The sequence below is a fragment of the Hippocampus comes genome, unplaced genomic scaffold, assembly GCF_001891065.2.
Source record: "Hippocampus comes isolate QL1 unplaced genomic scaffold, H_comes_QL1_v1.1 scaffold21, whole genome shotgun sequence".
Classification (NCBI taxonomy): Eukaryota; Metazoa; Chordata; class Actinopteri; order Syngnathiformes; family Syngnathidae; genus Hippocampus; species Hippocampus comes.
This window is the reverse complement of record NW_017805745.1, coordinates 2,174,045-2,197,771: the sequence shown is the minus strand read 5'-3', so window position 1 is coordinate 2,197,771 and position 23,727 is coordinate 2,174,045. Positions and strand designations below refer to the sequence as shown.

The following is a 23,727-nucleotide window of genomic DNA, read 5'->3' as shown; positions in this document are numbered from 1 at the left end:
TTTTTTTTAGAGATTTTATAAAATAAACGCGTGTGTGTGTGTGTGTGTGTGTGTGTGTGTGTGTGTGTGTGTGTGTGTGTGTGTGTGTGCGTGTTTTTTTTCCTTTGAGTGCTCGGAGCTGCTGAAGTGCGTGCGCGGAATGGTGATGCATAGTCATGACGTACTCTCAATCCACTCCGCTGGCTTGCTAATGACGTATTAATTACGCGGCGACACTTAGTGCGCGCGCGAGTGTGTAACACTGAATATTGCGCCGCCTTCACAACCTGGGGCGCTGAGTCACATTTCAATTTGCAAGCGAGCAAGCCAGCGAGCGAGAGACAGAGCGCCGGTCTTGTTTGTTTGAGCCGCGCTAAAGACCGCGAGATGCGCGGCTAATCGCCATGTTTGCCGCGCCGCCGCCATGTTTCAAACGCAGGCCTGTGGGGAGGTGGGAGGGGCTTTGTCAAGGAGACGTCACGGGCCTTGAGTGTTTTCCAAGGGGTGTAATGAACCGAGCGAAAATAACTGACGAGTCGACTGAACTTTTTGGGTGTTTGTTTTTGGCGCCGTCTTGTGATCACAAAAAAGTTTGAAAGTAAGCCACACAAATGGATCGTACGTAAGGTCATACAAACTTCTTTTTAAATGCCTTGACCTTCATCCACGCTCGACATGTTATTGTTGATTACTGTAATTCAGCTTTTCAGCCATTTGTGATGAGTTTGATGGGGAAGCTCACGCACACACACGCACACGCACACACACACACACACACACACACACACACACACACACACACGGAGTGGGGCTAAGGCATCAGAAAGAATTTCGCAACATAGCCCTTGCCACTCACTGAATACGTTGCTGGGGACCAAACGTCTTTTAATTTTGTGTTTGTGCGCTCATTAGCAGTGACTTAAGACTGTCGGCAGTGTTTGCACGCTCGGTGCTCACCAATCAGTCTGTTATTGTGTTTGTTAGCTCAGTTTACAAAGGCTAGACGGTTGGCAGCATTCGATAAAACGATGAAAAGATGCGCATGTGATGACATGGCATTAGTGAGTTCACCGTTCGCTTGTGTTAGCACAGCCATCAAGTCACAAGCTGCATACGGATCCGCATCATTAGCTCGCGCTTCCACAGCGAGCGCACAAGCACTCGAACTGAAGAAGTTTCACAGTTTTGCTTTATTGTGTTTGTTAGCAACTCAAAACATAGCGAAATGTGCTATCAGCAGCATCAGAAAGACCCTGGGGCCTGGAAACGGAGCGACTTTCAAAGGTTTCACACGAAAGTAGGCAACCGAAATGACATACTTGTAAAAAGGGCAACATTTAGCTCACGCAAGCGCCGCTATCCAGTCACCAGCTGCGTACAAAGATGCTATTCAATTGTCGTCTTCGTGACTGTTTGTTGGCTCATTAGCAGTTAGCTATGAATCGTTAGCCCGTTGTACATAAACGTCACTATTCGCGCGACAAAAAGACACTTTTAAAGGGAGATTTTTAGCTCACGCCAGGAGAACTATCGTGCCACAAGCTCAATAACGAATCCGTTTTGGGGAGAGTTTTTTGTGAGCTCGTTGCTCATTCACAGCCGAATATTCAGCCGCGTGAGCACATTTGTGCATGTCGCGTCATCATCCAAGACATATTCTTTGATCCAGTGATGACAATGTCTTTATGCTCGCGTGTTTTTAATCCAACATTCAAATGTGGCACAGAGGGGGCAGACTTAAGCTCCCTTTGTGCCGAGCGTTTAATTTTATTTATTTTTTAGCCACGGACGCTAACACAACACGAAAAAAGAAGTCAAAGCCAGCGCATTAAAATTCAGCAGCTAATTACGTCGGCGACACCCCCAGCCTGTTGAGAAAGTGTTGTGTTTAATAGTCTCTATAAAGAAAATAGCTTTTTATCTCGTGCTCATTTTCATTAATTCCTAATTGGGGTGGGGAGGGTGTAAGGGAGTGTGTGTGTGTGTGTGTGTGTGTGTGTGTGTGTGTGTGTGTGTGTGTGTGTGTGTATTATTTCTTAGATTAAAATAAACATCGCCCATCCCGTGTACAAACCCATCACACTACACGCGTGTGATAAGGACTTCATGCCTCTGTGAATAAATAAACAATTTCATCTCCACTGGTGGAATTAAGTTGCTTACAGCCTTAAGCTAAGACGCTCTCATTTGTATTTATATTTATATTTCTCTCCAAAGACTTAAAAAGCACATGCCGGCTTTGGCAAATTAACTTCAACGTTTTTTTTTTTTTTTTTTTGATTGACCTGCTTTATATGTATATCTTTAATTAGGGTCTTGTTTAGCTTAAACTGACTGATTATCGCACAGTCGTGACCTAATTACCGCATTTGCGTTTCCTCGGCTGCCCCGAGGAGCTCGCCAAAGTTACCTTTAAAAAGTCGCGTAATCGCCCCGCGTCAAGCCTCTCTTAATCCCGATAAACGTGCGCTTAGACGGACGCCGTCACATTACACCGTGTTAAGTGTTTGAGCTATGAGAAGAATGTGGCGCTTTGACCGGGCTTTTGCTGTTTTTCCATCGCTGTGAAAGACGGAACGTGCTCGCGCTGAAGCAATTATGAAACCACATAAGACAAGAAATTCAGTTTCAACTCTTAGCCTCCGATGCTTGTGTACAAACAACGCCGACGGTAGCGGTGACCATAAAGGTCCTCTTAAACCCGCTGGTTTTAATGGCAACGCTATCCCAAACAGTCCCGCTAACCACGTGAGAACATTTGAGTTGAGTTACGTTTGAGCTCCATCCCAAATAGCCTCATTTCTGACTGGACCGTTGGGTTTGGATCGCCAGCCAACACAAATGGACACGGGACAATCTGCGGCATATTCGTTCCTGTGCATCGACTCGACAACCACCAAGTGGAAGGCATGACTCTTCTGGCTGCGTTGCAGAAATCAGAAGGAAAAAGCAACGCAAGTGCTGTTGTCTGGACACAAAGCCACTCGTTTTAAAAGAAACGCAACAGCCTCTTCATTCATTCAACCCACCCCACGAACACCAATCATTGGCAAATCTGCGACTTCAGAAGGGAACAAATGAAAGTCACGTGACTGCGATCTTCCACCGCTGTCAAAACGATCGCGAAAAACATGACTCGTGTCGTTTTCAAAATCAATCGCACTTCGATGGAAGTTACGTCTTCAATTGACAGCAAGGAATGTTCTGCGGCCACGGGAAAATTCAAACGGTTTGAAAGGGAACACCTCTCAGAGTCAGGCGTCACGGGGGTCGAGCCAGGATCCTCGCCGAAAGAGAGACGATCGTCTTACCTGAGGAAGGCGACGAGGGATGCGGGCTGTCATCCTGGACACTTCCCGTCTGCGAATGTCCACCTCCGGCGGCGCTCTCCTCGGTCACGTTGGACGACCCGGGGGTTGTCGAGCGGCTGATGGACTGGGACTCGGGATCGCTGGCTGAGCCGCGGCGTTCCTCCACGCCTTGCTGCTGCTGGAGCACTTCCTCCACGCCTCGCCGGTCCTTGCCGTGGACGCGGGAGTGGACGACCATCTGGTGATAGGTTCTGAAAACCCGGCCGCAGTCGGGGCACTCCGAAGGCTTGTCCTTCGGGTTCGAGAGACCGTAGTCCACGTTGGGGCCGGTCAAGGCCGACAGGCTGCCAGGAGTCTCGGCTCCGATGTGATGCGACATCAAGTCGAAAGCCCTCGCGTCGGTACTGGCGGCCTTGGAGCCCTGCAGGGCCTCGCAGAGCTGCTTCTTGGAGCCGTCCGTGGGGGAAAAGTCTTGTTTTTCCTTGGAGAAGGAGACCACGGCGCCGGCCGCCGCCGCCAGGTCCTCCTCCTGCCCGGGGGCGGGGTGGCGCGGCTGCTCCTTGGGCATGAAAGCTCGGTCCATGGCCATGCCGCGAGCCATGATCTGCCACGCTTGGTAACTGTTGAGGGAATCCATCTCGGCCACCTTGGCGGCGGCCTGCAGGCGCTCCATGCAGCTGGACTTGAGCGGCGGCACGAGGTTGAGGCAACCCAGGAGGGAGCGCTTGTCGTTCTCGCCCAGGCCGTGGCCGATTCCCGCCGCCATGGGGCCCAGGAGCTTCCCGAGCATGTCCTTCTCCTTCATGGCGATGCCGGCCTTTGCCAACATTTGGTGCTGCTCGCTCAGACCCTGCTTGTCCGGGGAAAGGAAGCCCCCCTGAAGGCAGGAGATGTAACGGGAGTAGAGGTTGGCGTGGGCTTCCTGCGCCAGGCTGCTCATGCTGTTGATGGACGCCATGTCCTGCTCGCTGGGCTGCGGCGGCTTGCTCTTGATGGCTAGCTTGTTGAGGTGGACCTTCATGTGGTTCTTGAGGAACCAGGGCTCCTTGAAGCGACGGCCGCATATTTGGCAGCAATGCTCAAAGGAGTCCTTGTGCTTGCGCATGTGGCCCTTGAGGAACCAGGCCTGGCTGAAGACCTGGCCGCACACGTCGCAGCGGAACTCGGTGGCCATCTGCACGCCGCCGGCCGCGCCGGCGCCCTGACCCTGCGTGTTCTCCGCGGTGATGTGGGCTTTCTCAACGTGGCTGATCAGCTCCTCCTCGTGGGCGGCGGCAAACTCGCACAGGGTGCATTTGTAGGGCTTGTGGAGGATGCGGATGTGGCGGTCCAGCTCCTCGCGCTTCTTGAACTTGCCTTTGCAGAAGGTGCAGCGGAAGCCCGCCGCCGGGTTGAGGGCTTGCTCGTCCTGGGCCCCGTTCGGCTTGGGCGAGGAAGACGGCTGGGACGCCGTTTCCGGAGCGGCGAGGCCCGGCGGAGGCGGCAGGCCGCAAGCCGAGCCCAGCTGCTGCTGGAGGGCGTTGGCGCCGCTGTTGAGACCGAGCTGGGGCTCGCGCGCCGCCGCCGCCTGCAGCAGTGCGGCGCCACCGCCGCCGCCGCCGCCTCGCATCTGCTTGTCCCTCAGGATGGCTCGCTCTTCCAGCTCGTGGAGCAGCCGGTTCTCCTCGCGGACCCGGCCGCGGCCTTTGCCGAGGTTGCCCAGTTTGTGGGTGCGCAGGTGGATCTTCAGGTTGCCCTTCTGCGCCGCCCGGTGGTCGCAGTAGGGACATTTGAAGGGCTTCTCGCCCGTGTGGGTGCGCATGTGCAGCGACAGGATACTGTTGAAGCGGAAGCGCTTGCCGCACAGCGGGCACGGGTACTTCCTGTTCTTGCGGGCGTCGTCTTCGATGTCGTTCATCTGAGACATGATGCCCAGGTTCTGGCCGTTGAGGAACTGCTGGAGGTCAACGCGGCCGTTCAAGCCGCTCAGCGCGCCGGCGTCGATGTCGCGGTTGAGCTGGTTGGCCAGCAGCGCCATCTGGCTGCTGATGGGCTGGCTGGCCAGGGCGGCGTGGTGGCTCTTCTCGTCGAGGGGCGCCGCCGCTTTCTCCTCGGGGATCTGCTGCGGGCGGTGCAGGTCGGGGAAGGCGTGTCCCAGCTGGGCCGTGAGCTGGTGGAGCTTCTGGCTGATTGGGTAGCGGCCGTTGAGCACCGCGTTGCTCAGGTGGGCTTCGGCGTCGGGCACCGCCGATGACATGCCAAGGCACAAACTGGAGTCCTCCATCCTGGAAAAACAACGGCAAAAAAAGTGTTGGACAACCTGAGAAGAAAATGAGACTGTGAATCCATTATCGGAACCGCTTTCGCGGGCGTGCCGGAGTGGGGGCGGGGAGGGGGGGGAGCTCAACTGGTGGCATGGGACTTCATCTTCATTCAAAATCCCGCGCGCGCGAGGAAGACGCTCTTGTCACTTTTTTGTTGCTTCCTGACGCTTGTTATCGTATTGTCGATTGTGCTTAAGAGCTGCGTTCTTCTCTGTCTGTGAAAGCACTTTGTTTCATTGTTATTATTGTTTGTATTATTTAATGATTTTTTTGGGGGCGGGGGGGAGGAATTAAAATTTATCAAATTCTCATTGCCTGGTTTGCTGGCTGCTCGCATGTTTCTCCTGCCCATCTCCAGGGTTGGATGGTATTGCGCGTGCGTACCTAATGAAGTGTCCAGCCGCACGGGCGGAACACGTTCGAGGGATTGCAGAAATGCTGCGATTTGCCCCCAAAAGAGAGAGCGACCATTTTGGACCTAATAATTAGTCTTGTCGACGCTGAGCGAGAGCGGCGCTTAATTAGGCTACTTGTGCCCATCCTATCGGAATGGCGCCAATTACGCGCCCTAATGGAACGCGGCGATGCCATTGTGAGACCACAATTAGGACGCTGGCAGTAAATAGCGCTTTAAACCGACAACAAGAGCGTGCCCCGCTATATCTGTTTTTCTTTCGGGGTAATTCGGAGAAGAGAATTCAAAGAAACCAGACAATGTCACTGCTTGGGGAAAAATGGCTCTTGAAACGGTGGAACGGTGGATGTCAGATGTGGAAGATTGGCGCATTGAGGAAGGAGCGAGAGAATCGCGGAGAAAAGTCGGAGGTCATGTCTCCTTATTTGGGAATTTTGCTGTGGTATTTTGGCAACGTGCAAAGCCGTTTCCAAGGTGGCCCGAAGCAAGCGGACATGTTGCCGCGTGAACGGTTTCAGTCGGCTGATAAATGTCGGGGGGGCATAACCTGAGCTGGCGCCTCGCTGCAAAGTGGCATCTAAAAACTGTGGGAATGGAAAAAAAATGGTGAGGCGTGTACCCGGAATGAGGGCAACCGGTTGTCCCTGCCGCGTTTTGAAGTGCTCAATATGTCTTTTTTGATATTTGGGGTAATGTTGTCATGAATGATGACGAATAATGACCAATGTGGCAATCTCGGGGAAAAATATTGCCCCAAATGACCTGTAGGAGCTGAACACGTTGACGTTGGAACGGTTTGAATCGACAAAGTCAGGTTTTCGATTTGGAAAAGGCTTCCCATTCATAGCAAGGGGAATTTGGGGAAATCGTCAGCACCACGTCCTGAATGAGCCCGATATCGAGTTTGAATCGGTCGAGAAATGCCCAAGGACAACCAAAAAGGCGGAGACTAATCATCACAAGAAAGAATATTTGTTGGCACAATAAAAAGAAACACCTTCAATGCGCGTCCATCTGCTGTCCAGATGGAGAGGTATAAACACGTCGGCGGCGGGCACGCGCTTCCCCTGGCTGCTGGCGAGGGGGAGGAGGGCGGGGGGGGGGTTTTGGGTCAGAGCCGCCCGACAATAAGCACACTTTTTGCTTTGCTCGACAAAATATTGTATAATGTCTCATTAAGCTGATTAGCGGCGCTGCCTGGTAACAGCGGCGCAATCATCAAAAAAAGAAAACAGAAGACGGCGGCCAGGATGAGGAGGAGGAGGCCAAATTTGTTTTTGGTGAGTCAGTGGGAGCCGCTCGGAGAGAAGAGCGCAGCCTTGCTGCTCTTCCTTCCAGGGCGCAAACAGGAATCCCGCTCGGTTCTTTTTCAGCAATGACACGGCCCTTCTCCGGATTTTCCTCGCTACATCCTGCGCAGACGACATGTCAGCTAACGGCCCTAACGAACGCTCCAGTGTCAACTCGATTGTCGCACAATTGGGTTGTGCCGTTTTGTTTTTGGGAGGAGGTGGGTGGGGGTGGAGTCCCAAAAAGGCTGCTTTTTGAAACAAACGGCATACGGGCCATTCCGCCAAATTGGAGCCTTTTGCGTTCCCCACCAAGCGGAATGTAGAAATGAGAGATGAAATCAAGTGTCAAACAGAGTTAGAAGCAAAGCAAGTTGATCCGTCACATATTTAATCAACACAATTTCAAATATTGAAATGACCTTCATAGGAAAATGGAGATCCTGTTGCAACATTTCCGAACGACTTTGCTGTGTGTGTTTCCAAACGATTGTCAACATACAGAACAACCCCCCCCCCAAAAAAAAACAAAAACAAAGAGACAAAGCTGCCCCCCCCCCCCCCCCACCACAATCTTTTGTTCACACAATCCTCACTGGGTGTTGACAAATGCGTTTCAAAGTGCAGTAGAAACAATTTGACGTATCAGCCGAGTCGATTGACTGAGAGAATATTAATACTTGCATTATTATTATGATTGTTAGAGAGCATGGGGTCGAAACTTTGGAGTACGGGCCTGTGTGTGTGTGTGTGTGTGTGTGTGTGTGAGACGGGCAGCCTCCCTCATTGGGTGTGCGTGCTCACATGGAAGGAGAAATGATTTGAATGACACACACACACACACACACACACACACACACACACACACACACACACACACACACGCACAGCACAAAAACGCTGCCTTTTGGAATCAAAATCTGTGATTTAAAGTCGCCTGATGAGCTGTTGCTCATTTGAGGAGATAGCAGCCGTGCCCTTTTCTCCAATTTGATGCCCGCCTTTATCTTCAACATACAACAAAGGCACATAGACAATGAAATCATGTGAAATGAAGTGACGAATCCACCTCGTGCGTGTGTGTGTGTGTGTGTGTGTGTGTGTGTGTGTGTGTGTGTGTGTGTGTGTGTGTGTGTGTGCGTGCGCACCGTTTTTAACCAACGCATCCTGGCTGACGAGCATATGCAAATGAGGCGCATTCATATGCGCGTCTTGCTCCCGACTCATTTTATATTTTTCCTCCTGATTAAAAAGGACATTTCTTATGTGACACCGCCCCCACCCCTCACACACACACACACACACACACACACACACACACACACACACACACACACACACACACCCCTCTCCTTCTTTGCTCATATGACACACATATCCACACACACACACACACAGAACAATTCAATATGCGGATGTCCTCTAAAAGCCACGTTGAGCGGCTGGAATACTGCGACAGGCTTGACAAGAGGACACTGCAACGCATTTTGTCCGGTCGTGGAACGCTCATTAAAAACAACAACAACAGCAATATCAAAACACACCCACACACGCACACACACTCATCATGCTCAGGTGCAGACAGGTGGCGGGACACGCTCCCACCACGCACTTTGTACGCGTGCGTGTGTCTCCCGGTTCAATTCGGTCTTATCAATATTAGCAGGCATCACAAATGCATGAGGGATTTCGATGTGCTTGACTCTAATTGTACGCGTATCAATTATTGAAGCAAAGGCAATAGTGGGGATAGCTATTAGAAAGGCTCATTATAAATTCATATGGAAATAAACAGTTTCGCAATATGAAGCTTCTCTGTCGGCATCAAACTTTGGAGCCCTGACGAGTCGATGGAAAAGCCATTAGCGGCTTCTATTTTTGTTGTTGTTTTTCGCTGAATTTTGGTGTCGCGCGTCAAAGCGAGGCCATCGACAGATCACAAAGCCATGGATCGTTGAAGCCCAACGCACGCGCCTCCTCTGCCGCACGTCTAAAAAAAGTGGACCCACAAGAAAAGTCTGACCAAGCTACAGTATGTCTAAAAAGAGACAAAGAAGTCTCGTCGTTTCCCTTTGCAGCGGCCATTGTAGGGTCATTTCTTTCAAAGACAGGCGTCTTCCTTTTTTTGTATGATTTCGAGCAAATTGGGACCGCGGATCCAAGGCCGATGGACAACTGTCAATTGGGAATCCTTTGCGTTCTCATCCATGAGGGTGGGCGCAACAAGGCGGCAAGGTCGGATGATTGCCATCAAATATCAAACTGAAGGACTGGATTCATTCCTGGCCTTTTTGAATATTCGGCACGCGAAGCCAAGTTCACGTCACATCGGGAAATTGGCATTTCTATCGTGAGTGGACTCACAAAAAGAAAAAAAACAAAAAACCAAAGAGTCAAGTCAAGCCATGGCTGGTAAGTCAGCCATTTTGCTTGCAAGCTGCCATTTTGGCCCACTTTGCGGGAGTCCTCCAAAAATGAAGCCATCCTCAAACTGTTTCTTCTCCTTTTGAATGACGCATACTTGATTTCATGCACTTGCAAATTTGCAAACCAAACACAGGACATGAAGATGCTGTACCGCGCCTCTTGCAGGGTGAGGAAGTACTGTGACAAAGAGCCCCCCCCCACCCCCCACATCATCACGGCGGTGGCACAGTGGACCATTGAGGATGGCTGGAGAGCACTTGTCAACAGGTACTTCCACTCGCGGCTCAGCCTCGCTCACATACACACCATCGGGAGAACAGATAAACCTGTGTTTGTGTGTGTGTGTGTGCGTGTGTGTGTGTGGGTAGAGGGCGGCATGTTGTGGGGGAGGTTGGGGGAGAGGCGGGGGAGATCAATGCGGGACAAACGGATTCCCACAGTTCATTGTTCCTCGCCGGCCAAATCCTCTTCCCAAGACGGCCACCAGCTCAAAGCTTTCCTTCTTGATAAGCATCACTGATATGTGTGTGTGCGTGTGTGTGTGTGTGTGTGTGTGTGTGTCAGTGAAACTCCGCCACGGTAAAGCAGCATTTCTTTATTGAGTGTATACATACACTATATATCTATATGTATAGATATGCATCTCTCTCTCTCTCTCTCTCTCTCTCTTATATTCGTCGATCTATCCATTTTTTAATCCGCTTATCACCCTTTCACAAGGGGGGGGGTGGGCATCGGGGCGCCTATCCCAGCCGTCTTCAGGCAGTAGACACCCTGAACTGGTTGCCAGCCAATGACAGATAGCTTCCTGTGTGGAGTTTGCATGTCCTCCCCGTGCCTTTGTGGGTTTTCTCCGGGTACTCCGACTTCCTCCCTCATTCTAAAAACATGCGTGGCAGATGAACGGAACACTCGAAATAGTCCTCAGGTGTGATTGTGAGCGCCAATGGTTGTTGGTGGCTGTGTGCCCGCCTACGCCCCGAAAACGGACGGCCGGGATCGGCTCCCCAACGCCGGCCACCCTTGTGAGGAGGAGCGGATGAGAAAATGGATGACTGCATTCGTACTTTCATCATGAAGCAAAAATATGACGTGCACCTTTTGAGGAAAGAGCCTCATCAATGTCCCTGGAAATGTTTTCAAAGCTCAAGCGTCTTTGATATCAGCCATCTTGTAAGCTTTACAAGCAATACGTGGGTGATGCCGGCAACAGAGAACGCTAAACTCGGAAAAGAGCGCACACTGTGACATTTTGTACGTTTAAATCTTTGGAAATCGCAAGTGTCTTTGATATTGGCCATTTGATATTTTGGTCTTTCAAATTCCTGACTTTGACATCTTGTGTGTTGAAGTCATAAGTGGCTCAAATTCACTGAGCGTCTGAAATATTTCTGTTCAAATTTCCATTTGTCACAAGTGTCTTTGATGTCAGTCATCTGATCAGTTGACGTCTTCAAAAGACCTGTGCTTTTGATGCCGGCCATATTGGCCGCGTGTAACCATCGGCGCCCCCCCCCCCAAAACACACCGATGCTCTTGTGTGGCCTTCCTCGCGTGTGCGTGCGTGCGCGCGCATTTGCGTGACACTTTTCTTCCTGTCAAATCAATCGGAAAACAAGGACACAACAAACACGGCAGCCATTACGGACACAATGGCCGCAGTGTGTCTGCGCTCGCTTACATCAGCGTCGCATGCGAAGGCCGATCCCGTTAACACGCACAAACAACCGTCGTGTCAACGGAGGGGAACGGCGGCGGCGGCGGCAGCGCTTCCATTTCTGCGCTCAAACCAATGAAACTAGCTGACAAATGGACACACTAAGAATCTCATTCTTGAATGGAACTGACAAACTCAGGAGATTGGGGGGGGGGGGGACTACAGAGACACAAACCAACTAAGTGACGAACCAAATATCTCGCCGGCGGTCAAACTGGACAAATAAACCAACTCAGAAACTGCCAAGCTGATGGTCAAGCTCAGGGACTGTTGAACAAGCAACGCTGAATCACTGACGAAGGAAATGAGAAGATCCTGGTCGAAACGTTGATGACACAAACTCACTAACTGACTCGGCAACAGACTAACTGACGGACAACCTAACTCGGGCCAAAATGTGCATTTGTCTGGCCAGGTGATAACTAACTGACGCCCAAAACACGCCTTTGACTGGCGAGGTCGGGCCTGTTGGCCATGAGTCTTTTTGGTCGAACATTTTTTGATTGGCTGGGCTGCGTCGACGTCAGAAATACGTGCATGTGCGTTCACGCGGTGGCGTTCAAGTGGGAGGAGTTGCTGTGGCAGGTAAACCCCGACGCCGTGCAAAAGGTTCCATTTGCCAAGAGGAGACTTTTAATCGCGGCACGAGTAATTAGCGGCGCGGCGCGGCGCGCAAGGAGCAACATGTCCGTCAACGTGCCCGTCGTGGCGACGGAGCCTCGTTTTCCTCGCTGGGGGTTTGGGACTTCCTCTCTCGCCGCTTTTATCCGCTAAAACAAACGTCGGCGGCTAATTAGCGGCGCTGCTTACAGGAAGCCAGTCAGGTAATTATTTTGGGGTAATTGAATGATTCTTCAATGTCTCAGCATCTCCCTCCTCCTCCTCCTCCTCCTCTTTGAGTAGATAAGACGACGCAGGTAGCAAGAGGCTCCATATGCTCTCCAACCACAAAGCCAACGGGATTCTTCAATGGTCCACAGCCCGTCTTTAATAACGCCGTCTTCCATCTTTCCGCCTTTGATAAGGCCCACCTCAACTTCCTTCGTAGCCTCTGAAGAGTTAGCGTCGAACTCTCGAGACGCGCCACACTTCCCGCTCAAAGCCAGCGCACGCGTCTCCACCGCGGCAGCGAAAAGACGACTCTCGGGATACGCATGGAGTCGCAATGGCTAACGGCTTCGTCCTTGTTCACGACTGACTAACTGACAAACAATTTTCATTGGAGAGGGTGACAACGTCGCAGCGTGAATAATGTACGGATTCGATATGTCCCTCGAGGTTCGAGTGAGCAAAATTAGGAAATAAGAGCCCAATGAACAGATGGACTAACCGTTGAGCATGCGACGTTAGCCTAGTAAGTCACTCACTAACACCAAAAGCATGCACTTGACTGGCGAGGTGTGACAGAGTTCCTCTCCAGCCCTGCAGGTGGCGGTAATGCCAAGAATCTTTTTGATTTCATCGTTGCATTTTTTGTTGGCTGGGCTGCGTCGATTTTTCTGAAGGCGTCGGAAACGCATGTCCGTTCACGCTGGGGGCGGTGCTTAGCATACTCGCCGTGGCACTAAACTCACTCACTCGGGAACGAAGGGATGAATTAAGAGGTGAACTAAAGGGTGTTACTGACAAACAGATGAAGCGATTGAGCAAATGGTGGCGCTAAGTACCAAACCTACTGCCTAAGCTAACCGAGTGACAAACTTTGGTCGAGGTCCTGCGGTCAAGCCAGCCCCGCCCCCATTTCCCCCCACGTCCCCTCGGAAGAGTTGCCATCGGAAGCCGGAGAATCGGCAAACCTCCTGCGGAAGAAATCGCATTCATCTTCTTCTCATCGCGGCGTCAGGAAGCGCTCGTCTCGGTTGTCAAACCGCAGGTGTGCCGTCCCGTGAGATGCGGCCGCGGCGCTATCTGCTCGGGCACAGGAAGTGCTTTCGAGGAGCGCGGTCTCACAAGCGAGCCCGTTGTCCTATCGCACTTGATGGGAGCGCGGCGGGGCTGGCGACCGGTCTTAAGGCCACACGTGGCTTCCAAGAGGCTCCACCGGAAAGCCTTTTCAGGCGTCGGGAAGGAACGCGGGAGCGCTGACAGAAGATGAAACCGCGAGGTGTCAAAAGGCAAACGGGCTGCTTTCCATGCCAGTCGAGGAGAAGCACCTCCAGGTTGACGGGATGGGATTCCTCCGTGAAAAAAAGCGAGCCTCTTGGACCGACTCGAGAGGAGGAGCATTTGCCTGAAGGCGAATGGTAGCCGAGGCTGTCGCCACCACGCTCCACGGCGGGGTTGTGCCCAGCCAGGTCGGCCTCTCCAGCCTTGTTTTCGCGGTTTCATCTCCTCCGACACGCCGGATTCAAATGATCAGGATTGTTCTCGGGCTCCCGCAGAACAAAGCTTCCGGCGAGTTGAATTTCACAACCTCTTCTATGGATGAACAAAACATTGTCTTTTGTTTCTTGAACCCTTCTGACCAGCCCTCGAGTAGTGGGGAGGGGGCGACAAAAAAAAAAAAAAAAACAACAAAAAAAACGTCACATATGGTGGTGCCTGGCAGAGGTCGCACATAAAGTTGTGCTTCTTATCGAACAAAAGGCGACTTGTGCGCGGCATCCCGACATTCCTGCTCCGCCAGCGCCGCGCGTCCAACGCTTTTCATATCTCGCATTTCTTTCCCACCCTGAGTGACCTTCACGAACATCTGAAGCTTATCTGCCGACGCCAAGGCTGCGGCGCGCACACACTCGCTGAGAACGAAAGCCCCCCCCCCAACCTCTGCAGGCACGTCTCTCTCGGCCTCCTGATGTGACTTCGGCGCATGAAATATGTCAAACAAACATGCGTGTCAAGTGGGAAGAGCGGCAAAGTTTTTACATCTGAGGAGGTGGCGAACGGCCACAGAGTGTTGGATTGAAATTGGCCATCGGGGCCTTCTGGGAAAACGCCCGCTCGGACATTGTGACCTTTTGCAGCGGACCGTCTAGTCGACTGCTAAGCGCCGGTGACCGCCGGCCACGGAGATCTTATAACACACTCGCTGGCTCTTCCGCTCAAACGGGCAGCGGCGACGGAAGAGAGAACGTGTTAATGATGACCACTTCGACAATCACAAACGGCACCGCGAGAGGGGTCTTTTGTTTTACTTTCCGGGCGGCGGCGCCCTTCGACCTCGCCGCTCGTTGGAAGTGAGTCTTCTGCTTTGACGGGGAGTTCTGCAAGGCGCTTTTAAAAATTTGAAATGTATTTTTACAGTTACATCCGACTCTCTGACGAAATGGGACGCAGCAGAAGACGCTTTGGAGGCGCTTGAAGTGATTTGCAAAATAACAGCGAAAAAAAATCCCTGACCCCTGCAACTCCCTCAAGCACAGTTTTTTTTTTTCTCCCGGTTTTACTTCGCAGTACGACTCCGACGATGACCGACGAAATTTTGCGGCACGGCCGATTGTGGGCCGCCCCGCCCCACCCCCGCTCCGCGCTTCCAATGTTGTCTGCCCTCATCACCGCACAGAAAACAGTCTTTTCTTCAGCCCCATCGCGCCCCCCCCCCACCGCCTGCATCTGATTTAAGTTAACAATGTGCTGTTATTTGCATGCTGATTTCGCAGATCCCTCCGCCGCAGCCCTTCCTCCCGCCTTGACGCGCCCCCACCCCGACCGCCACCCCGCGCATTGGCCCCCTTTCTCAAACAAGCCGGGCAGGATCGGCGGCGTAACGTGATCACACAGCAGCCCCGCCAACACAATGCGCCTCAAAGAGCAGGTGCGCAGCCTCCGCCTCCCTCCTCATTCCTCCTCTCCTCTCGTCTTCACCTCTTTTCTTCCTCCCCCCGCCCCCCCCCTCCTCCTCTTCCTCGGCCTGTTTATGAGCTGGTATTATAATCAAATCTTCAGCGAGGGAGGCCTGTCTTTTTTTATTAATTATAGGCCGCGCCTGATGCCGACGCGTCGGGAAGGCATCTTCAAAATAGGTCGACTGCTACACTTTGCTATTCTTATCGCATTTAAATGTCAACACGGTGCAAAGCTCTACAAATTAGTTCAGGCAGGCTTCAACCCCCATTTAACATTTAAGGCGCCGTTCTGAAAGCGCTCTCTCTCACACACACACACACACACACACACAAACACACACACACACACACACACACACACACACACACACACACACACACACACACACACACATAAGCCGTATAAATACAAAATAGAGCGATAGCGCCGCGTCTTTCAAACTTCTCATTTCAGCGCAGACGCCTCGCTGCCAACCTTTCCGCCCGACAACAAAAAGAAACAGAAACAATGCATTTGCCCGCATGAATAATACATCGGCAAAAAAAAAAAAAAAAAAAAAAAAAAGCATCCCCGCTTTTTCGGCATCTCCGCTTAAATCCACCGTCGTCCGACTCCGCTGATGCGAGGTGGCTCGGGTGGGGTTTTTTTTGTTTATTTTTGTTGTTTTTTTTTTTACCTCTCTCTCTTTAAATATGGGGCCATACCAGTTGCAAGTAACTCCACTGCTCAAATGTGTAGCAGAAGTGGTAGGCTAGATGAGGCCAGCGACGACTCCATTTTTTTTTTTTTTTGCACCAGTGCAACTGACTCCAGCACTTTGACGGGCAGTGGAGGTGCAAAGCTATAAGTGGGGCAAGTGATGTTTTGCAGGTTACCCGTGACATGTTTGGGTTTTTTTTCACTCAATGACGACCACCATAAAACTTCATTTTTTTTCATTTTCATAAAATGTTGTGCCACTCAAACGAGCAACAATGCATTGCAAATATTTTTTTTTCTTTAGAATGATGAGCATTTCTATAACCACGACTATACAAGCATTCAACAGACATTCAGGGAGGGGGGCTAAAAAGCCTTCTCAGATGTCTTCACTCGCTGACATTGGCAAGTGACCCGCCCCCTGAATGGGATGTCTTGTTTTGAGTCTCTCGGTTTAATTTTCACAATGACCACTACTACTTGGACGACAACTGTTTTCTCCGATCCTGAAAATTTGTGGTGTCAGTTGCACAGGACTCCTCCGCTTAGATGGGTTGCAACGCAAGTTGCTCATCAATGCTGATTCCAAAGGAAAAATAATGACCACCAATACTTCATTTGCCGTGTTAATTTTTGTGCCCTCGAGCAAATTTGCATTCCCCGTTGTAACGTCCGGTTAAATGGGTAGTGGCGCGAGGTGCTTTGAATTGTCTGAAGCGGGTTTTGTCACCAGCACTCCAAAGTATCCATTGCGGCTATGAAATGCACATGGACTGTTCCTCCTCCGCCAATTACTCTGTAAGCGACTCTCCATTAAGCATGTAGCGGCGCAAGAGAGCTTTTAAGGTTCCGGAATGGAGATGTATGCCACGAGGTGTTACTGGAGTCAGGCCGCGGCAGAGTAGCGGACAAAAGGAAGCCCGTCCGCACTCTTGACACTCCCGTTCGACTCTGCCGCCCCGGGGAAATACCACAGGAGACCGAGACAAACAAGACAACACGTCCGGCCGAGTCGCTATTATCCCGCCTCGTATTGTGTGGCCGACTCAATGGGAAGACCGCTGGCCGGGACTCACAAAAGCGGGAGAACGTGACGACTTCACATCAGCCCCGGGAAAAGTTGGCAAAAAGAAACTCCCCCGCGACAAAAACAGAAAGATGACACCTCGATTTGAACTTTGAGACAACCAAAACGTGCTCATGCAATGAAAAAAGGTCGAAATGTGTGCGTAAACCTGCAGCGGGAGCTTCTCCAAAGTGATGCAAACAACATCCAGTGGGACATACCCAAAGAACGATGGATATTTGAGCGATCGAGATATCTTGCTCCAAAATAAATCGGGACAGCTATCAATGGATGGATGGATGGATGGATGACGGATGGATGACGTCAGCCCAAGAAGTAAACCGGCTAACTCACGAGCTTTAGCGGAGACACCATCCTCATGTCAACTACCTCCAGGCCCGACCGACTATGCTCAATGTTGCATAATGTCTTACATTTCCTTGAACGCCCACACCGTAACAGCGACTTGCAGCCTCGGGCCTTCGCTCACTCTAGACGCAGTGCGATGAATATGGAGGATAAAAGTGGCCCCGCGGTGGCGAGAAGAGACTTCCGAGGAAGGCGATAAACACAATCAAGACGATGGTGAGGGCGGGGAAAATAAAACCCAAACTAATCGACTCAGGGTCTTCAGTCAAGTCAACACAAGTCAAGTTTCCTGGGCTTCATCCTCAGAAGCAAACCAGTCGGTAGACAACGCCTCATTTTTCCAATGAAAAAGCATTTGAGAAAAGTGGGAAATTTCCGACGTCGACTGAGAAGTGAAACGGAACATGAACACCATTTGGAGTGGAAAGAAAATGCTGTTGCCTCAATTACTACTTGAGTTCCATGTCATCCATTTTTGACATTCAATAAGAGCAATCAAAATCAATTGAAAACCAAATCAATAAAATACAAAAAAATAACTTGCAAACAACTTTACTGATGCACAACCGCCAGTAGATGGCAGCGATTTCCCTGTTTTCAGATGAGCTGCGCCCAGTTGGTGAGTCCAGGGCAAGAAACGTTTGCTTTTTGTACAAGCCATCTTTTTGGGTTAACTGCTGCTGATTATAAAAGAACAGGAAAAGGCAGAATCCAATTTTTTTTTTCCTCTGGTGAAACGAGAGAGTCGATTTTTTTCATTGGGTAGATTTGGTGTCATTGAACACAATATCCCGTCGGTCTTGAAAACGTCAAAATGCTCTAAAATGGCTGCCGGTGAATTGAATGACTTTTTATCCAAATATGAAAAATCAAAAATAGACATTCAGCAAACAAAAAAGAAACAAACAAAAAAACGTCTTTACTCTGGAGACTCCACTGACTCGGCCGCTTAAGAAAGCCTTCTTGTCACGGAGTGGAAAAGCCCTGCGACGTTCCGGTGGGATATACTTTCAGTCGCTATTTTGGTGGCACAAACCTGTGGGGACAAGCCATCCGTTTTCCACATTGGAAAAGGGATATTTGACAGTTTACGGTTCCAGTCGACATGCCCCGCGGCGTTTGAGAGTGGAGAGCAAAGCTTGATTTTCCACCATTTTGACGCCTCATTTTTGAATTTGGTGATTTTTTTTTTTTTTTTTTTTTTTTTGCTTTGAAGCTCATGCCAATTTGATAGGGTTGTTAAGGAGACGATTGTCCAATTTAGGACATCTTTTCACTTCAGATGGACTGCAAGAAAAAAAACAAACAAACTCAGAGGCCTAAGCAGACGCCTGTCCAAAGCGGGTCAAAGAAATCAAATCAAAGTTTTAGTTGAACTTCTGCGATGACACACTTTGATGGTTCGGCGCTTTGAAGACGAGCGCTGCGGTCGCGCCAAAATGAAAACAAAAGACGCGGTAATGGCTCATTAGAGGCGAGCGAGACGATTTGGGGAAAACAAAGGCGCTCTTCGGCGGCTCGTCACGGAGACGCCGCAGCCATGGGACCAGCCGAGTAGCGCCGGGCGACAAACGACTTCCTGCCACTTCCGTCAACGTTTGGACGTGTTTGGTTGAAAATTTCACGTCGATGATGTTGGTCTGCCTGGCGCTTCTCGACAATGTCAATCATAGTGATGTTTTGCTTTTTTTTTTTTGTCACTGCGTTGCACAGCCCTGAGATGTGTCCTCTGTCCGAGTACGTCGTGCTTAATAAACTTGATCCGAATTCTGACGCATGCGCGTTTCTCTGAGTCACTGCTTGGACTGCAATTGAGGAATACAAACGGGAGCATTAAAAAGAGATATCTTTCAAGAAAATCGAGTCAGGTGGCCTCGTGAAGCGCAGCGGCAGTTGGGCCTAATCCGACCCAGCAAGAAAAGTCCAATCAGGACTCATTGAAGGACGGCCCCAAAGCAGGCCTGATGCAACCATGTGCGGCACCCACGCTAATAAGAAGCTTAGCGCTCATGTACCTGCCGCTACGCAAAAAACGACACACAGTGTGTGTGTGTGTGTATGTGTGCGCGCGCCACAGCACACTTAAAGCACGAGAAAAATGATCAGAAAAGTGGAATTAAGCACCTTGCTACTTCTCTCTTAATTACTGCAGATTCCACATTGCTAAAAATACTAGCTAAATCCCAAATGGCTCCCAAAATCACACAATACACACGCACGCACACACACACACACGCACACACACACACACACACACACACACACACACACACACACACACAGCAAATGACCAGAATGTGAACCCACCACTTCTCAGAAAGTGGGCCAAGGCATATGTCCTTCTGCATATTTTCAGATCACACTAATTCATTTTGATGATAGCACAAAAATGTCATGTCAAAAAAAAAAAAAAAATAAATAAATAAAAAAAAAAAGAAGGAAGGAGAAAAAGTAGAAATTCCGCAGAGGAGGGAGGAAAAAAAATTGGAAATGGATTTTCATGTGAAGGAACGCATGTGAAGAATCCAATAGGCGACTTCTGATACGTAATCATTGTTAGGATGCCGTTGGGTGAGGATGGTGAATCTTTTCCACATGCATTGAAAAATGGACAGTATTTCCAAAAATGAAATCTATTCAGAGCTTGTATTCTCCACCTCTGCACACATTTTGTCCATATTTAAAACAGCATTTTTGTCATACATCTGGTTCGGAAGCGTGTGGTCAAACGTGCTCCCCCCCCACCACTGACGAAAAACGACATCTCATTCCTCAGTAAGGCACCGTAATATTGGCTGTTCTTTGCAGAGGATAAAGAATAGAGTCTGCGAATAATAGCTGGCCCATATAATTTGCTTGAATTAAAAATGATGGAATATACCGCCATGTGATGTTAGCCACCCTCGCTGAAAAAAAAAAAAAATCCTGAAAAACAAAACTATTTGTGACTCCACAGCTGCCAACCGACACATATGAAAGATGTGATCGGCAAAGTGCGCCAAAGCCGCATCTGCCGGGCTCGGACAAGGAACACCTGGAGCAAGCCAATCAGAGCGTGTCCCAATTTCGCCGAATGCTTTTGTCACAGTCAAATTGAAAACGATGACTGCGATAAACTCCACTGTACTTGAGCCCGTCCGAAACAATGGCGCCAAATAAATAACGAAGCACAAACATGAGAAGGGCGGCTGGATTTGCCGAGTGCGGAAGTCATAATTGTCTTTGGGCTTGACGGCGACTAAAAATACGCAGACAATAGCGCCGAGATGAGCCTTGGCAGCGCATGTTTTGTCCTTCAATACTCTTGTTTTTTTCTTTTTTTTTCCGGGGGGTGGAGGGGGGGTGCTTGTTTTTATCCTGCCTTTGCTGCTCGCGTTCCCGCCCCGCGCCGAATAAACGGATATGTGAATTAGACGGCATTGTTTTAAGCAGATCGCCGGCTAAATTTAGGCTCTTGTTCTCCTCCAGCGCGCCGGAATTTTGTTCATTATGTTTGCACTTGGGCTTTATCCTCCAACTTATTCATGCACGCATGCGTGTGTGTGTGTGCGCGCGTGTGTGTGTGTTGCCTTAAGACACACACACACACGCGCGCATACAGTTCAGCCATGCGTTTTTTGCAATTAGAAAAGACACAAAAATAATTATTCCGCCGCGCAGTCAAGACGACATATCCCGCAGTCGATGGTGCACGGATCACGTGTTTAATAAAAAAGGTTAATCAGTTGTTAATCAGAGGATTAATAACTTGCTATTTTCTTTTTCAAAAGCATTCACATCCCACCATAAATATTTCATGTTTTTTTTTTCGGGGTGTTTTTTTTTTTTTTTTTTTTTTGGTGAGTTGTTTTGCGGAGGCGGGGCCGGCAAGAGCGCCCTGGTGTTGCGGGGCACGCTGAGCAATATCCCGACATTAATGTGCGTTAATCACGCTTTGCCGAATACCCAATAAATTCATTCATGTTTATTAATACAGAGCTGGGAGAAAACAATTCTCTTTACATTATTCAGCCGCTTATTAATAAAGCTCTTATGAGCAGGAGCGGCACAAGACGGGATAAGAAAACAAAAAAAGGGGAGGGCGGCGGGGGTAGGGTCCGACCGAGTCCAGGCTGGGAGCAAAAGTTCATTAGGGACTACAAGTATCGGCCGCATTTTTTGTTTTTTAACGTACAAATCGCCCGGCCCGTTTGTTAATCATAGCGAAAACAAATATTGCTTTTGGTGCGCTCCATTTGTTTGAAGCCCCCCCTCCTACCAACACACCCCCCCCCCCCCACCCACCCACACACACACACACACACACACACACACACACACACACACACACACACACACACACACACGCGTTCCCAAAATACTCATTCCCGGCTCCCATGTAATTAAAGAGCGCCTTTAGTGAAAACACGCAGCCCGACTCCAATTAGTTGTGTGGATGTCACCGGCTGAAAGGCGCAGCGTGGCGTTGGCTACTGGGCGCGCCCGGGGGTACCTGGGGGTCCGGAAAGGAAGAAGTGTGGCTGAGTGAAGGGGGGGCGGGAGCCGTTGGAGGGTGTGCGCAAGTGTGCAGGGTTAAACACTTGAAGAGTAGGCTTTGCTCCTCTGTGAGTTGCTCCCAAAAAGAACCCAAGAGTGAGAACAAACCGCATTCCAAATATGAACGAAACCGCCGTGACAAAACGCTGGCCCGGACGAAACCCCCCCCAAATCAAATCTGCTTTTATTTGAACACCACCTGAACTCCAAGTTCTGAACTCAACTCAAGTTGAGCAGGTGAAAACAACCGCCGCGGTCTACAAAGTGCTGTAAGTGCAGCAAAAACTCATTCATACAACAACAAACAATCAAACAATCCATTCCAAAGAGAAAGCAGTCGAAAGAACAAAAACAATTAGGCGGAGTCAAAAGCCAAAGGATAAAAATGAGTTTGAAGTTTGGAAAAGAAAGAAAAGGATCTTCAAAAGAGCTCTGAAATGAGCCAGTGAAGGGTCGCCAGAGGAGTTCTGAGTGGCAGTCAAGAGGCGAGCGGCGGCATTATGGACCAACTGGAGATGCTTCACGGAGGATCGGCTGACTCAAACGCGACGATTTTTTTAGAGACGTCGACAAAACGTGCATCGCGAGAGTAAAGCATGCCGCCATCGCTAACGTGAGAGTGTTCAATGTCACGAGGGGGGGGAAGCGGAAACGAGCCAAAGTCTCACGAGCAGCAAGTGCAGCAGACTCTTGGGCCTCCGAGACCAGGGCCGGCCGGGCAGTTCCGGGATCCCGGATCCTGTCGAATATCCACTGCCTGCTCCGTCCCGCCCGATTCGGAGGATCGGCAGGTTCATCAGTGAGCTCGACACGGGCTGGACGCCGATCCCGTTCCACGAGCGCTCTTTTTCAGAGACCCCGTCGTAATCTAAACACATCCGTGTAGACAAAGGCCCAAAGGAAACCAGAATCGCGATGACGATTGCATCTCAATTTAGCCTGTCAATCAGCGCCGGGTGTTCCTCCACGCGTAAACCAAGACTGCAAATATTTAAAAGGTGACATTTCCTGCATTTGTGCTGGACGTCAGGAAGTCGAAGTACAGGCTTCTGCTCTCCGGCTCTCCTCGCCCCCCCCTGCCCCCCCCCCCCCATCCTCTTTGTCTTAAGCTCCAAATTGTGTTTTTATCGAAGGCCAATACGGATCGCGCCGCCAAATGTCATCCGTCAAGCTGTCGATGAATCCGTCTTTTCATTGAATGATCGGCCGGCCGGCCCGATGCGCCTTCCGCGCCGCGCCCTACACCTTTAACGGGAATCAATGGCGCGCAAATAACACTGCAGGCGCGCTCAGAGGCGGACGCCATTTGTCCAAACGCTGCCGCCGCAACGTGTGAATATCTGAGGCGTGATCCCGCCGCCACGAGCCCGGCGAGAGGTTGAACGGAGGCGACAGGAGGAAGCGGCCGGGGCCAGCCCACGACGGCGGTGGGGCAATGAAGCAAAGGAGGGGACGAACAGGCGGGCGGATGAGGGCCAAGAGGAGAGGGATGGCCGTCCGCCGCCGCCGCCGCCTCACTTAAAGACTGATTTCATCATATGATTGAGGGGGAGGGAGGGTGACAGCTCTAAAACACATAACTTTTTCCAAAGTGAAAATCAAATATTAAAAATGACAGGCCTTATAAGTGCGGCGAGCGAGCGCGGGTCACGCGGGGAGGGGCGGCGGCGGCCGCCTGTCAGCTACTATCTGTCAGGGCCAATTAGAAACAATCAGGGCCCAGTGAAAGGGAAGGTGATTGTTATTAAGCGACGCGGCCCGGCGAGCGGCGGCCCAGATGTGGCCGTGCATATCAAAGAACAGGAAGCCGCCGCTTTCATTGGAGAGCGG

The 23,727-nt window shown here is 50.5% G+C and overlaps 1 protein-coding gene across 1 annotated transcript in view; it reads right to left on the bottom strand.

The window, feature by feature from the left end:
* The window catches only part of znf536 (zinc finger protein 536), a 147,400-nt gene that overhangs the window by 38,959 nt on the left and 84,714 nt on the right, over positions 1–23,727 (bottom strand). The window contains exon 5 of the mRNA XM_019884448.1: positions 3,291–5,554. Within this exon, the coding sequence (XP_019740007.1) occupies positions 3,291–5,553 (2,263 nt within the window). The 5' untranslated portion in view covers position 5,554. The remainder of the gene's footprint in view (positions 1–3,290; positions 5,555–23,727) is intronic.